The 16,968-nt window shown below is 42.1% G+C and overlaps 2 protein-coding genes across 8 annotated transcripts in view; one reads left to right on the forward strand and one right to left on the reverse strand.

Moving 5' to 3' along the window:
- Positions 1-14,447, forward strand: part of ANGPT2 (angiopoietin 2) — a 54,508-nt gene extending 40,061 nt beyond the window's left edge. For 2 of the 3 annotated variants that reach the window (XM_059909409.1, XM_059909410.1), the window contains exons 6-9: positions 4,852-4,953; positions 5,508-5,674; positions 9,994-10,124; positions 13,344-14,447. In XM_059909409.1, coding sequence (XP_059765392.1) covers positions 4,852-4,953; positions 5,508-5,674; positions 9,994-10,124; positions 13,344-13,504 — 561 coding nt within the window. In that variant the 3' untranslated portion in view covers positions 13,505-14,447. The remainder of the gene's footprint in view (positions 1-4,851; positions 4,954-5,507; positions 5,675-9,993; positions 10,125-13,343) is intronic. The other variant, XM_059909411.1, reaches the window with a different exon arrangement.
- The window catches only part of MCPH1 (microcephalin 1), a 297,872-nt gene that overhangs the window by 183,060 nt on the left and 97,844 nt on the right, over positions 1-16,968 (reverse strand). For 3 of the 5 annotated variants that reach the window (XM_059909407.1, XM_059909402.1, XM_059909404.1), the window contains one exon: positions 16,434-16,511. In XM_059909407.1, coding sequence (XP_059765390.1) covers positions 16,434-16,511 — 78 coding nt within the window. Of the gene's footprint in view, positions 1-12,617; positions 13,091-16,433; positions 16,512-16,968 lie in introns of those variants that run through there. The other 2 variants (XM_059909403.1, XM_059909406.1) reach the window with 2 other exon arrangements.

The raw sequence follows: 16,968 nt of genomic DNA on the forward strand, positions 1-16,968 counted from the left end.
CTTGAAGTGTCAGACTCGCATCATTAACTTTAAAGAAAATGTCTTCCAAAATACCAGAGTTCGAATACCCATAGTTTATGTTTCAATCGTTATTTCAAGCAGCAGTGGTATTCCATCCAAAAAACAAAAGGCTTGTTCAACTTGCAGCTAACACAGTCACACAAAATTTCTCTTTGAGACAGCCATGGCACCTTGATGTGCAGAAGTGATTTATACTCATTTCCATTTCATCAAACAGAATATAAAAAGACGTGCCTGCAGCAGTAGAGGTTTAATAAAATTAATACTTTGTACTGCTTTGTCAGAGACATCCTGAAGTGAAATTGGCTTTTTCCCCCCAAACTGCAAGTGTGTGACTGAGGAACACAGTGACTCCGGCATGGTTTGCGCTGTTTCCTTAGTTCATTCTAGGGCGCTGGCAGTTTCACCCACTAGTGCTTTCGTACCATCAGTGCAAATGCTGTCACAGCCCCAAAGGCCAAGGACATGGTTATGGAGACAGTTCCAACCCTTTGAACTTGCTGCAGGGGGCTCAAAGCTTCCCTGGGTGGGCCGTTCTTACCCCATCTGATGGGCTGGAAGACTTAAATCACACCATCAATGAGAGCAGGTCATTTTCTTCCCAAGTACCTGGAGTTTCCTTCAAGGTGGAAGCCCAAAAGTGAACCAAGAATCAGAATTTACCATCAGGAGAAGCTAGTGTACAGCTTAGCTCGGTTTTTCTTGGATATTCTGGATTTCTCAGGGAGCATGCCTCCTGAACTTGCTTTGGGAGATGTTAAGCTTTAGATGAGAAAAAAAAAAAAAGTCACTTCCCCAGGGAATATTTCAATGTGGCTTTGATAAGGTAAAACAACATTACATGAGAATCAGTGTGAAGTGTTATATAACTCTGGGATGACTGTATATGTTAAATGCCTATAAATATGTTTACGTCTAACTGTAAAAGCAGCTACACACTGAATGAACAGAAACACTTACAGAAAAGGCACTCGACGCTGTATCAAAATGGAAATTTTAAAGGCTCCTGAAAGTATCATCTCTTTGAACTCAGGGCTATCCTCAGTATTTAACATGGTAATAAAGAAAAACACTTTAAAAATACAAACAAGGGCTTAAAGACATGGAATTTCAAACAGTAACATACACTTGATTTTGAATTTAAAAGATAAATATTCGATTTATCTTGAATAATAGCACAATATTCTTGTGCTATTACTCACGATAAGACTTTCCAAAGAAATCTTTCTAATTCATTCATGCTGCTTTAAATCAACCTTGAAAATCAGTTAATGTCCCTAGCACCCTAAAAGCAGTGTACTGGGGGGAGAAAAAACCCAAATATTCTGTTGCAGATGAACAAGTAATGAGCAGACTCTATACTAAGCCCTTCAGTCCCCTCTGCTATCTGGTTCTCATGGCAGCTCTCTGTATGCTATTGTCTGCCACCAGATGTTGGTCTGTTCTTGGTCTGGAGGTAAGGGGACAGGAGTGACGTGAGGAGGAGGAGGATGGAGAGTAAAGTGGGAATGCTCCCCGATGCAGACCCAGAGGGACCATCAGCTTCCTACCGCTGTGTAACGCTTCCTGCCTTAGTGCGCGTCCCTGCCCCAGCTCGCCGTACCAACCCCAAAGGCCTCACTGCCGGGAGAAGAAGATATACAGCTCTGGGGTGATGTGGTCTCAGGCCACGGCTGGAAACATTAGGATTTATATATGCCTTTTACACATACGCAGTGAAAACAACTCATTGACACAGCTGGGAACAACAATCTTTGAAGCCTCAATTTTTTCATCTCTAAAATATATGGTCCAGATGAGTTACCTCTGGATTCCCTTCCAGACTTCAGACTCCATAATTCAATCTGAGGAAGTCCGATAGATTTGGGTTTAAATTCTGACTCTGCCAATGTGTGCCTCTCAGCACGTCACTGCACCTGCGTGAGGCTTCCGCTTCCTGATCTGCAACGCGACGCGGTGCCCCCTGTCCTAGAGAGCGGTTTCGGGGAGATGATGGAGATGAGCACCCAGGACAGGGCTCGGTGCCTGCCATCCATGCAACACCCAAGCACCAAGGACCCAAGGACCTCTCCGTGGGCCAGGGCACCCGAGCTTGGCCTGCTTCGTCTAACTCAAGGAAAGAACGTTCAACAGATCTCTGCGCAGATCTTTCCCAAAGAGGCCTAAATATCATTTCAACTTCATTTTTGAAGAATTCATTAGGTTTTTGTACAAGATAGACATTGCAAGATGGCATTTATCAGAAGCATTAGGGTTACGTTTTTGCTTGTTGGAGACATAATAGTTTCCTTCCCTAAATTTCCCAGGATACCTGACTCCTAATGTTGATCTTTAATCACGCATTCACCATGGCCTCAGAGCCGAAGCATAACATTTCAATCAAGCGCTATTTGCTGAAAGAAATCAAGCTTTAGAGCGAGGTATCAGGTCCCTGGACCACACCATGGTGTGCTCATCAAAAGTATTAACCGCCCTCAGGTTTGCTGTAACTGAGCAGTGAGGTCATAGGCATTATCCGAGGACTTATGCTTTTCCGACCCTGATATAATCTACTTCATCATTTTCATCTGTACCTTCTGGCTACGTGTAGAACTCTACTTGAACACTATCTTCCTCTGGAAGCCTCACGAGCCAACTAACCATAATACTTCAGTTTTTATAAACGCTCTGTTCTTTTTCTTAAGCTGGACAAAGTAATATTAAGAAAACGTTCTCATGATCCCGTCATTGTCCCTAATGCGGTTAGAGGATACTATGGCTCAGACCCCAGCTCTTGGTCTCCACTGATTTCCACAACAAGATGGACTTGTTCTCTGATTTGAATATCAGCAACTTCATCAGGGTGATTTTGACATTGAAGAAGCAAGTATTAGAATGAGGACAGGCTCACTGAGGACAGTGTGCAGTCCTTTTACCCCCTAGCACGCCTTTTAGGATACAGGGGAGTTAACGTGTGTGCGCAGGACTGCTCAGATCAATGGAGCTTATTCAGCTAGTTTACTAGACACGTTGACAGAAGTGAACAGTACTGACCATCTTGTGGACCAGAGGCGAGTGAGAGGCAGTATTATTCATGAACTGATTTCAACTTGGAGCTGCATGGAGGGACTTCTGACCTATTAACAAAAGAGTCAGGTTTCTCTGTTTTCGGAAGCGTGGGGGAGTAGAAAACACATTGCAGAATTAGGAAATTAAAGAGACCTTATTCAAATCCTATATGCCACCTAATAGCTGAATGACTCTGATCAAATTAACCTAACTTTACCAAATCTTTTCTCCTTTCAAACATGCAGAATGATAGCATCACAGCAGAGTTGCCGTGAGATTACAGATAACATACGGAAAGTACCTAGCCTGGTGCTTGGAACAGAGTGATGCATAGCAATGATAACAACGATAATTAATAATAATAATAATCACGTCAACACAGAGAGATAGTAAGGGGTTATATTAAGCAGATCAATTTCATATGGCTGATTAATTTAAAATGGGGAAATCATTTTATTCTTGATAAATATAATTTTCTTTCATGGAACACATGTTTCGAAACATGAGGATCATTGGGAAAGTGATGATGGGCCGAGTGTCCATCCTGGAGAGAGTCTGGAATGGAGGTGCAGAGAGCGCAACAGGAGAACCAGTGCTGGGTTCCAGCTGCTGCTCTTGGTTCCACTGGAAACAGGACGGCCAACGAGCGCTTACAATGAAAGGGCAGGTCTAGGTGCACTCTGGGTTCTCCTTTAGCCCCCATTCTCCAGGATTTCGGCTCACAAATGCAGTAGATTTGACGTGTAAACTTACTCTGCCAAAATTATCTCCATTATTCCCCCCAAAGACCATGGAAGACAACAAAGGAAGACTATTTCTAATTGTTTTTGAACCTTAACTTTCACATTTACTACCTTATAACCTGTAAGGAAATGCATCTTAACTTTTTGGAAAACTCCTTCGTTCTACTATAATCTCATTATTTAAAACTATTTGTGTAATCTTATTTTCAGGGGTTTTTAATTTCATAATAAAACTCCAGCTGAGTTGAAATTGAGCATGCATGTTCTTAGCCCAAGAAAGAATCCTGTGTAGTGAACAAAGTTTGAACCCACCAAGCCCATTTAAAAGCAGAAATCAAAAGAGCTGGGAAGAGAAATAACAGGGGCAGTGAGCAAAGTGTAGAGAAGCATGAAGTCAGGGTCTGTGGGGTGGAGCTGCCAGGCCCCCTCAGGTCACACACGCGCATTGGGTACACGGGAGCCCCCGGTCCCTTGTTCTGAGGGATGAACCAGGAAACCTGACTTTGATCCCACACATGGAGGACGCCAAACAGCCCCACGGCATCACAGGAGTCTTGGAAACCCCACAATGCAAGAGTCTCCCTTTTACACCCCTCTCTGGAGAGTCAGTCGGGACTGGCAACCATCATAAAGGTTTTCAGGGCTGTGAACACGAGGCGATGGATTTCTACAGGCTGGAGATGAGAGGTTTGGGGCAATCTGCCAACATGTCCCGTTCCCAACAAATCTCTAAGGAACAGCGATCTCAGGGTCAGCTATCGGGGTGGGTCTTTAGCCTAGAACAGATGATGACAAGGTCCTAGTTTCATCGACACATCATGTTATATTACTGTTTATTTCTCACCATCATTTTAAATTTATGGTTTTCAATTTCTTTAAAATCCTCTGCCTCTTGGAAGACCACAAAGATTTACCCTAGAGAACCCCATCAGCCCTGGTCTTATTATAAGTATCTCCGTTCATCTCGTTTCTGTTATTTAAGACAAAGACCCAAGTCACGGACGTTTCCCAGGCAGTAATTGTGCGTTCCTGTTTGCAGGCTTACTGTGACATGGAAACAGCTGGAGGTGGGTGGACAGTTATTCAGCGACGTGAAGATGGCAGTGTTGATTTTCAGAGGACTTGGAAAGAATATAAAGTGGTATGAATACTCTTTAAACCATCTGAAAATAATTTTCTTTGCGAAAACTAACTTTGAGAATGTGCAGGAACTTTACCACCCACAAATCTAAAACCAACCAATGACTTTTGACCATTTTTTTTAACCAAAGGGTTCTTTTTAACTGGTGTTTCAGTCTCCCCGTTAAAGAATGGTCCTGCCAATGTGATGTAAACTATATATCAAAACAAAGGCATGCGAAAGTTAGGCTTATTTTTAACAGTGGGCTCAGCATTTCTTGGTAAACTGTTTCATAGTGTTTCACACGTCTATAAACTGAGCTGTTTATGATATTGGTGGTTCCCCAAGTTGTTCTAATTATTCCAATACTAATTTCCTTCTGGTAACAGCTTAGTTTCCTAAAACCGACCTTTTAAAAATCTTTCTTATATGGAAGACCCCAAAGTTTCATGGTACGGGAAGGGATTTCTGTTGAATATTGAATGGTTATTCCATGTCAAATTGATGGACTATTGATTTCAAATACATGAAGAAAAAATAAATGAAGTAAGTGAATTTTACAACTTGGATTTCAGGGATTTGGGAACCCTTCAGGCGAACACTGGCTGGGAAATGAGTTTGTTTCACAAGTGACTAATCAGAAACGCTACGTGCTTAAAATACACCTGAAAGACTGGGAAGGGAATGAGGCTTACTCGTTGTACGATCATTTCTATCTCTCAAGCGAAGAACTCAATTACAGGTAAGGAAATTATATATCACTGAAAAAAGTTAAAGGATTTGCTGACTCCAGAAAGTCAGAACCCCATTGTATTAACCAGAATCTAAATTACTCATAGGCTACCTTAAGGGGGAAAAACATCTTGTTTCTTAGAGTTCTTTGCTGCCTTTAGGTAAGTTTCTCTAGTTTCAACATTCTAACTTTAATTTCAACAATATAAGGAAGGCTTCATGAGGACAGACTTTTGCCTGGTGTGTTTTCTGTGTATCCTCAGGGCACAGATGAACCCTGCCTGGCAGATAATGGGCCTTTAACAACTATCTGTAGAACAGGTGAATGTTGTGTCCCTATTACAAAATGCCATGCCAATATCACAACAGATGTATACCCATGACTATATTGTTTTCTTCCAGAAGGTTTTCAAAGTTAAATCTATCTTTTTGAAGTTTAAACACATTCAACTGTTATGTTTCATCCCAAAGTCAGGATGAGTTGCCAAGTTCAAAAGAGGAAGGATTAGGTGGGCAGTAGGTAGCAAGACCCTCTGCCCTCTGCTATAGGAAGACCAGCTGATTCACAGCACTGCCTCAGTATTTACCTACCTCCTCCCACCCATTGGACACAGCTAATCTTGAATGTTCCAAGAAAAGCACGGGCAATTTTGACTGGGAATTTACGCTTTGGCTCTAAAACGCCCAGAGAGTGGAGACAGAGCAGAGGGATCTTTACAACCTGTTGTGCCAGGCAAGGGCAGTAGGCACGTGCATCTGTGCTTTACAGGGAGAGGGGCTCAGAAATGCGTGTCGACGGCGGGGCAGAGCAGGGCGATGGGGTGCCCGGTGGCCACACGGGAATTGGTCTGAGAAGGCACAACACAAGGGTTCAGGCACCAACACACCCTGAGGGAGTCTAGAGAGCTCGGACTGGTGGTGTTTGGGGGTTTGGGTGATCACGGAGCACACGTTATGAAACACCAACTCTGAAGTCAGAAATAAACAAGCCAAGTTCCATAGGAACGTCACAGGAGACAGGCATCAACTGGCCTGCCGCCCCGTCTAAATCCCGCTGATGCCCGACTCAGACCCTCTGCTCGACAGAAATTCCAAGATCTGAGTAGTTTGGGAAAAACCCAGGATTTCGAAGTCCTTGAGCTGGCTTCCTTGGGGAGGCTCGCAATGGACAGCATGGAAAAACGGGCTGAAAGCCGGCTTACTGAGAGCCACCTGAGAACTGCACGATGTCCAGTGTCCTGCTTTATAAACAGTGGACCGAAATTCAGAAGCATGTTTTGAAAACAGATAACGTACGACAAGCTTCGACACGACTTTTAAGAAGTCAGTGAAACAGCCCATCAGCTCTCGTTACAGAAAGAGCCGGCTGTCCAGGGCCGACAGGAGCTCAGCTGAGTGAAGAGATAGGTGTTGGGGCCTCACTGCAGCCCAGAGTTGACTCCACAGATCAAAACTTCAATGAATTTTTAGACATGAGTGGTTGGTCATTGTTTGACCTCCAAGCTAAATATTTTTTCAACTGGCAACAGTTAGGAATCTACAACACAGGAACTAAAAAAAAAAAAAAAAAAAAACACGAAAATTAAGGATTAGACTGTTTATATAAGAAGATTTTACAATATGGGTCATTACCCTTATATGCTGACATTATAAAAATATTTTAAACTGTGATGCTTCTTAACAGATATTTCCTTTAGAAGTGCAATCAATTTTTGGATATGCCATTTTAAAAAGCACACAGTTGTTTAAAGCTCAGTTTAATTTACTTGGCAGTATAAAACAGATACTACACTGAAAAAATTATTATCCTAATAAAACATGTCAATGTGATAAGAAAACTGGGATGTGACTAAAACTTACAATAACTACAGATGTTTCAGAATGCCAATTGTATGTAGCAGCTAAGTTGTTTTTCACTAAAGGAATTTTTTCCCAAATGTAGGAAAACTGAAAAAATACACGTTATACGAAGGGATAAATGCATCAATAGAGTATGATTATTTTTACTAAAACTAAAAACTATTTGTATATTAGACCTTAAGAATTGGTCACTTTTCACAAACATTCTGGCAATTCTATACAAACACCGAGATTTAATTATTAAACGTTGGCATTACCTCTCCCTTCACTCCACTGTGATATAAAAGCAATGGGTACCAATTTAAAGTAATTTCAAGAACGTGGCTATTCTTAATAATCAAATTGTACAAGAAGGCAACTTGAAAACAATGGGCCAGACTTCCCTGGTGGCGCAGTGGTTAAGAATCTGCCTGCCAGTGCAGGGGAAACGGGTTCGATCCCTGGTCCGGGAAGATCCCACGTGCCGCAGAGCAACTAAGCCCACGCGCCACAACTACTGAGACTGTGCTCTAGAGCCCACGAGCCACAACTACTGAAACCCGTGCTCCCTAGAGCCCGTGAGCCACAACTACTGAGCCTGCATGCTGCAACTACTGAAGCCCACATGCCTAGAGCCCGTGCTCCACAACAAGAGAAGCCACCACAATGAGAAGCCCGCGCAGTGCAACCAAGAGTAGCCCCCGCTCAGCGCAACTAGAGAAAGCCTGCGCACAGCAACGAAGACCCAACGCAGCCACAAAATAAAAATAAAAAATAAAATGAAACAATGGGCCACACAGCAGAAGGATCTAAAAAGATACAAGTCTTCTCATAGAGACTCATAAAATATAGTACTCTCCCTTCTTTTGCTTTGGGGAAATTTAATGCGTTCCACTAGAACTGAGATTGTTCAAAGGAGACAGGAGTTCAAAGGAGGAAAAGCACGGGGAGTAGTTCATCTCAGTCCCACCTACGATTAATGAGAAGGGCCTGGACAGAAATTAAAGTGTTTCAAAATCCCAGTGGTGAGGAGAACTTACAGGAACACCTTGCAGCAGGTATGCAGAGGCTGAGCTAGGGCCCAGCGTCATTTCTGAAGCATGAGGATAACCCTGAAATTCAGAAACTCGGCCAATGCCTGTGATGAGGCTTCCAGAGCTACAGTACTACAAACAATTAAAAATCTGAGTTACCAACACAAACGTTACTCAGGACCAACGCTTTATGGAACTCATTGGATATGCCCCCGTGCCCCCCTTTGCACAACTGCCTCCTCGATAACCAAGCGCCCCTGTGAAGGGGGGCACCAGCGTGGAGCCCTCGCCGGGGTGCAGTCCCAGCTGCTGTCAGTCCCAGCTCCACCACTTACAGCGCGTGACTGTGGACGAGCTCCCGCCTCCGAACCGAACCTCAGCGACCTTACGTGTAAGGGGGGGGGGTGACGCCTGCCTCTCGGGGCTGGTCTGGGAATTCCGTGCACAGGCCCGGGAGAGCGAGTGGCACGGGCGGGTTAGAGACACGCCCCTGGAGAACCTTTCCTCTCGGCTCCACCTTCTGTTCCAACATGAATTCCAGGAGATTCTATTCCCTCCCAGATAGCTGTTAGCAAACGTGAGCAGGTGTTACCTAGATGAGCGGCGTCGGCAGGGCTTAAAGTACAGCAGGAGGGTCCCTGGGACGGGGAGACCCCCACGCCCCAGGTCTCCACACTCCAAGTGCCACACTGTGACATGGAGTTCGACACAGGCACCCGCGTCCCCTGGACCCTGCTCCGAGCTCCGGAGCCCGTCTGCCTGGGGCTTTCCTGGAGTCGGGCTCACAGACCTGCCCCTGCCCTTCTCCCCTCCTCCTTGGCAGGCACATTGCTGGGGCGAGCCAGATTTCCGCAATCTTCTAAAAGCCTGGGCTATTATCTAGGGTCTAACTTAATAGGACGCTTATTCTTTCTCAATGTCTGGCAGGTTTATTATAATACTATTCAGAAACAAGGCAAAGCAGCCACAAGGGTTTGTTTTTCCACGCAGTTCACTAGATTTCTACTCCACATTCAGTGGTCATCCCTTGTTGTCTGCTGTCCTCCCCACAGCCACCAGTCATCCTGGATTCTCACTTCTACAACATACGGATGATTCCTGGAGACGTGGAAAGAGGATCCCATCACGATGTGTTTTCCCCTCTTTTGTTTACTTAAAAGCAGCAGGAAAATAAATTACAGGGCCCCGAAGTCCCCGCTGATGCTTGTGCAAGTGATATGCGTTGAAGGCTTCATGAAAACATTCCTCTTTGCCTAAGGATTTGATGATAAGTTGGTTCCTGTTTATACCAGCGCAAAAACATTTTGTCCGGAGTATGCATTAGTGCACTAACCAGCATAGCACGTGTTTCTGTAGAATGAAATTCTTCATTGTAAAAAACTTTCCACTATGATAAATCAACCACCCAAGCCAATTATGTTTTGCCTTTTTTTTTTTTTTCTTTGCATGCTTACAGGATTCACCTTAAAGGACTCACGGGGACAGCCGGCAAAATAAGCAGCATAAGCCAACCAGGAAATGATTTTAGCACAAAGGACGCAGACAACGACAAATGTATTTGCAAATGTTCACAAATGCTCACAGGAGGTGGGAAGACTTTTCTCTCTTCCTATTTGTATTGGCAAGGAAGGATTTCATAGAGGGAAAGGTTGGCTCTTTGGACTTCAACCTGTGATTGGTGACAATGTCCAAATTTCATAAATAGACTTACTTGCTCAATACAAGGAGATTGGTTTTTCGCTTTTTCAGACTGTTGAGTTTTACACACAAATGTGATATTGAGCTAGAATTGTCAGCAGGCCAACTGTGTCTCCTCAGGACCTACCCCTGGCAAGGAGAGGGGCCATGTAATACTCAGCAAGCTCTCTGGAGTTTGTGCTGAGTATCAGATGTTGGCATGATGGTTTAATTCCATTCTGCTGTATTAAAAAGGTTAAAAATTAAAAATGGCTACCAAAACAGTGATATAGATTCATTAGTATAGAAATGTTTCCAATTAATAATTTATTGTTCAAACAAGGATTTTTCAGTTGTCTTTTTTTTTTAAAGTATTTCATTAATATACAGCAAATACTAATAATGCACAGAAACTAATTAACCAAGCTCCTTTTCTGTGCATCAAATTCGAATGAATGATTGTCCAGTTTAAGGCCTTTATCTTCAGGCTCTTCTTGCCTTCTATCTTTCATGTTAGACCTCTTAAAAACAAAAAACAAACAAACAAAAAGAAACCATACCCATAAGAAAATGTGATATAACAGTCACTTAATGGCCAGATGAGTTTTCAGAAACGTTTCAGAGTTTAGTGACAGGAACCAACTGTTAGAAAACTTATTCTTCCGATTCCTAAAAGTTTAAACGTGGAATAACCAAAACCAGTTAATTGTGATTGAGACCAGGAAAAAAGTCGGGCAAATGCTGTGGAGTTAGTTCTTAAAAACACTGAAAGGTTGAAATCAGCAACAAAAATTCTGCCAACAGTGTAGACTAAATGCAGAGGCAAACAGGAAATTGGCAGGGTTTAATTTGTAGAGACCATGAATTGTATCACCAAAAATTCATTCATTACTCACCCAGGAAAACCAGAGGAAAGAGCTGCAGTCAATGTATCTTATAAATACGAGGTACTGCATAAACAAGTAAAGGGTCTAAACTTGTCATGTGTTTGTACTGCAGTTAAGAATCATTTACGGACAAAAGGAAGGATTTATTTACAAAAATAATTTGAAACCCAGTAATTTTCAAGTCGTTAAAATGATACTGAGAGAATTAGGCTCCATTAAGAAAATCAGTCCTATGGTTCCTTAGAGAATATATTTCATGTATAAATATATGTTGGTGACTTAGGTCTTCCCTATTAGCCATACTTAACTTCAGTAATTATTTCGACCAGAGAAAGCTATTACGCTGATCGTGTAAAAGCTGCCTGTCTCTCCCATCCCACCACAGTAATCCTTTCTGAAGCCAGCCGGGGGAGAGGGGGGAGAGGCAGGGAGGGGGGAGGGGGGAGGGGGGAGGGGAGGGAGCGAGCCGAATCCTTCTTCCTGCCTGTCATTCCCACACTGAGCCCAGCTGTCCACGCAGAGGGTGGCGGTTTTCAGACCACCCGAATGTCAAGAGCTACTCAAGAGAGTATCAGTGCATTAATAACCAAGGAAACAACATATTTACTTACTCAGATCAAGATTTAGGGCTGAGAGTGGAAGTGGAAAGGAGATTGGGGAGAAGAAACGCAGCCCAAGAGAGACAGCAGAGCGGTCCCGACTGTAGAGGTCAGATTCCAAGCCGTGGTCTGGACCACAGATAAACCAGCCTAATGACCAGCTAGATTTTTGCCTAGACAGTAAATTCTATAGTTGAGTCAGACAACAGGCTCTGGAATGGACGGATCTATAAATCTGCAATATTCTTGAATATTTTGAAGGTTTATGAGTCTCACACACAAATGTCTTATCAAATCAACATTAATCTGAATCAACTCAAGTCATGGAGCTGTTACTATCAGGAAAAAACTTAGGCACTTGGATGTAATAACTGGTGATCACATTCCAGTGTATAAATAATATAATAACTGCATCAGAATCCTTTTTAAAGAAATAAAACATGCCCTACCAATACCTGTAACGTTCACATTATTTATTTCTTTTACTAGGTATGGAGAGATCGATAATAGTTATTTTTTCTGTATTTTAGAATTTTATATAAATGGCATCATACTGTATGTGTCCTTCCAACACAATCTTTCAAAGATTTATCTGGATTAATGCTTGTAGACTGAGGTCATTCCTTCCCCTCCCAAACCCCGGGCCTCTAGGTAAGGGTATTAAAAGCCCAAGCCTAGTCCTTCAGGTGTAGGTGCGGATGCCCACTGCCCCACCGCTGTGCCATGCAGCGGCCTCCCAGGTCCCCACCTTACCTTAGTGCACACACCACTATAGCTTTACATTTCCTTTCTGTCTCTGGGACTTAAAGGTTTCCTTTTTATCTAGCTCCACTGAGTACTTAAAATTTGGGGTTACGTTTGAAACAAAAAGACTTTTTTTATTTAATAAATTTATTTATTAATGGATTTTTGGTTGTGTTGGGTCTTCGTTGCTGCGCGCGGGCTTTCTCTAGTTGCGGTGCGCGGGCTTCTCATTGCGGTGGCTTCCCTTGTTGCGGAGCACGGGCTCTAGGCATGTGGGCTCCAGTAGTTGTGGCTCACGGGCTCCAGTAGTTGTGGCTTGCGGGCTCTAGAGCACAGGCTCAGTAGTTGTGGCGCACGGGCTTAGTTCCTCCACGGCATGTGGGATATTCCCGGACCAGGGCTCGAACCCGTGTCCCCTGCATTGGCAGTGGGGGTTCTTAACCACTGCGCCACCAGGGAAGTCCCAAAAAGACTTTCTTTGTTAGGCGGAGGGGAGCCTGAAGCAGCCTGGTCCACCGTGTTGCTGGCACTGGATGGAAGGTGCTCCTGGGCCGATGAGAGCCACCCATCGATTCTTCGGGCTCTGACTTTTCCACACTTCCAACTGTCCCGTGGGTCTCCTAGTCATGTCTGTGGGTGACTGGCCCTTTCCCACAGCACAGGGGAAGAGGAGTAAGAAAGCGCGTAAAAACATGTGCCCCAGGGGCTACGGTTCCGCCAGTGTAGAGGTGGAAAACCACACTGCCACCTGCCAGGGTGGCCCCCTCCACTCTCAAGAAGGCCCACACACACCTGCTTAAAATGAGCAGGATGTGACTCGCGGATTAGCCAGGATTTGTAACTCCGCGGTGAGATAGGGCCACCTGGCTCCTAATTCCTTCTGTGTTTCACTTTCACAGGCTGGTGGTTTGATGCCTGTGGTCCTTCCAACCTGAACGGAATGTACTACCCACAGAGGCAGAACACAAATAAATTCAATGGTATTAAGTGGTACTACTGGAAAGGGTCCGGCTACTCGCTCAAGGCCACGACCATGATGATCCGCCCAGCAGATTTCTAAATGCCTGTGCACACCTGAGGAACGGTGTCTTCCAGTTTTCAAAGACTTAATCCCAAAGCTCTGGAAGACACAGCTGCATGCTGCCTCCCTATCCAGCTCGGACAGACTGCCCGCGCTCCAGACCGAGGGGACCCGCGAGCTCCCAGTTAGAGCCCCATCAACATCACCCCTTAAACCCGCATCACTCAACGAACCGAAGCACAACCCCCAACGAGCCACAGCCTGGCATGGTGACCTGGTAGAAAGCCTACGGGAAGATAAATTTAAGCTTGCGAATGAGACTGACAATTTACAGGCTCTGTTGTCACAACCAAGAATGTTATGTGTGAGTCGATCAGTAAATAACTGGAAAACAGAACACTTATGCCATATAGTAGAGATAACCTTGGAACTGCATTCTTCTGAGCACTGTTTATAGACTGTGTAAATATCCATATGTCCTGAATTCAGCACCACTATCGTAATTAAAAGGAAGGAAAAATTCTCGAAGCCATAAAAATATACTATATATTCAGGGATTTTTATGAGAAGTGGTTATTAGCGGTTTAATATTTGGAGAAGGAAAAACATACTTAATGCATTTTTACTCCTCCTCGTAGGTGCTTTAAATTTTCATTTTGAGAACAGCATATTTGCATAGGCATTGATAGGTTAGTTTTAAGTTAATGCTCAAATATATATATTTCAAGTTTCTATGGTGAAAACTTTCAGGATCTCTGAAATTATTAATAGAAACGTGTTCTTTTAGTATATATGAAGATTGTACTATTTTTTTTCAGCCTCGCTGTTAAATATGAAGGGATTTTTAGTAATTAAATATAACTTATTAGGTGAGATGACCGCATTTAACTTTTATGATATTTACAACATTGTAACATGATTCTGAAACAAATGATTGTGCCTTGTGACAAGGAAAATCTTGACTTTTAATGATGAAGAAAATTATACATTTAATTTCATGACAAAGAGGCTTTCCTATATTTTACTCACTATTCTAATACAAAAGTCTTTTTTCTCTTCTACTAAGATGTATTTTAGGGAAGTAGGCTACAATGTAGTTTGTGGTTGAGAAAACCCTTCCATTTAAAACACTTACAAAGCTATACTTCTCAAGCTGGATTCACCCCGGAAGTTATTTAGGGGAAAAAATAATTTGCGTTAGTAACATTAACTTAAATCTTACTAGGCTTAAACCACCAGCAAATTTAAAAAAATAAAAAATAAAAGTGTTCTGGGGCGCAAAACCAAAATCTGATATTTATAGCATATTCAAATGTTTACAGAAAATTTTGAGAGCACAGATTCAAGCTCAGGACTGCGAAACCTTAAACTCCTAGAGTTTTAACTCCGTTTGAAGTTTTCATCGTACAATTAATACTAATGAACATTTGAGTAATGCTTCATAATTTGGAAGCAATTTCTCATATATTCGCTTTTGAGTCAGCTACTAGGACGCTTAGAGCCAAATTTGCAGCCAGCGTTTACCTGTGTCTGTCTTCACCTTATACTGTTCTACCACTATTTTTTTTCTTTATTCCATTTTTCTTATCTAATTTATTTTATCCCCACACCCCCCTCTTCCCAGCTTAGTTTTATGACACTCAGGTGTTGCTGAGTTAACTTATGGACTCTGGACAAGTCAGGCCCTCTGCTTTTCCACCATGCTGCACTTTCCCAACAAATATATTAATGAGAACATAACCTCCCATCCCAGAACAGGTCCTCTTATTACATGTAAGAAGGCATCATAAAGTTAACAGAGGTTGAATTTATACACAGCTTTGTATCAAGCTAAAAGACATCTGATAATAAGAAAATATCACCGCCTCAAAAGAAACAATAAATTTCCATGACATCTCAATGACCACATGACAGACACCAAGGTGGGGAAATGATAATACAGGAAAAATTGGCAACAACACACTTAATTTATATTCACTTGCCCACGTAGGCAGATAAGGTGAGTTTCAAAGACAAACCTTACTATGTTATTCAGAGTTACGTATACTCTCTCATGACAGCGAGTGGGGGAGAATTTGCATTTTTACTTTACACTTCAACTCCTTACCCGGTATTTCAAACAAAGAGTCTTGCTGAGAGGAATTTTTTCTCTCCTTAAGAAAACATTTATAAAGTCCAGAGCAAATCAAAACAGCAATCTCAAAAATGAAAACAAAAACAACCCAACAACTAGAAAACCACAGCGACTGGAGGGCAGAGTTCAACTTCTCACTATGTGATAGTCATATGGCATACTCAAACAATTAAAAAACATGGAGACCACTCACAGATTACAAATCATCATTTACCTTTCAGGTATTAATCTTTTGAAAGGATAAAACGTCACAAACTGGTTAACATTTGAAAACAAAAGCCAACTTCTGCACAATCCTGCTTCCAACTAAATCTGAAATTACCTACTTATTAATCTTTAAAACAATTAGAACCTGGAACTTTCCCATTAAGCATTTGAAATACCTGAAAATCAGTAAAGCTGAAGCTGAGTTTCAGGAAAAATATCAAAACAGAAAGACCACGTCATAATGCTAGCAGGCCACAATTTTTATACCTATCACTTCTATCTCTGTTAACAGTAACAGCATTATTTTTTGAGGCAGTAAGCAATATATAATTGTATCTTCTCAAGAATCTAGTCTTTTTTCATTTTTGTTTTTCTCAATCCTGAGAACTTTTATAATTAAATTTTTTGAGATTACATTTGTCACAACTTTTTGAGGCATGTCCTCACATTCTCACATTTATTCTCACAAACACACAAAATGTGTTAAGTTCTGCAAATATGTCTTTTTAGTTATAGGCATAATTGCTCTTGATTTAATTTAAAAAGCTTGAGCGTATAACTATGCTAATAATGACTTCCTGAAAATACCAAATTGTATTTACCACCATAAAATAATATGTGACTTACAGGAGCTGCAGGGAAGTAGTTTGACTGTTCGAACGGTTCCTCAGAAATCCGATGACCCATTTCCAAAGACCACAGTACCTATAAGTGACAGAAGAAGCAGAACATTTTTTATAGACTTATTAGGCTTTTAGTGGACAATAAACCATTTTGAAGATATAGCAAAACCAAAATAAACAAACAAAAAAACCTTAGCAGTAACTACATACTACATCGATCTGAAGTACATGTGTCTTGAACACCAAAGTGCCATCAGAATCTTCAGCTTGCAAAAATGTTACAAATATTAATAAATGCTTGGTTAAGAAAAAAGTCTCCTGATGGCTAGAAGTCTGGGTTATTATCCTAGTGAGGATAACCACCCCGTTTCTAAACATATGAAATACTACGTCTTCCTAAATTCCAGTTTCCAATTTAAGGAGTCATTATAGACAACCCTTAGTAAATAATACAGAGTTTTATTAATTTTAAAAACCCATGTATTAGGAGAAGATAGATCATAAGTCTAAATTCAAAAAGCAAACCTTTTGGTGTGTAA

This window comes from Balaenoptera ricei, chromosome 21, assembly GCF_028023285.1.
Source record: "Balaenoptera ricei isolate mBalRic1 chromosome 21, mBalRic1.hap2, whole genome shotgun sequence".
Taxonomy (NCBI): Eukaryota; Metazoa; Chordata; class Mammalia; order Artiodactyla; family Balaenopteridae; genus Balaenoptera; species Balaenoptera ricei.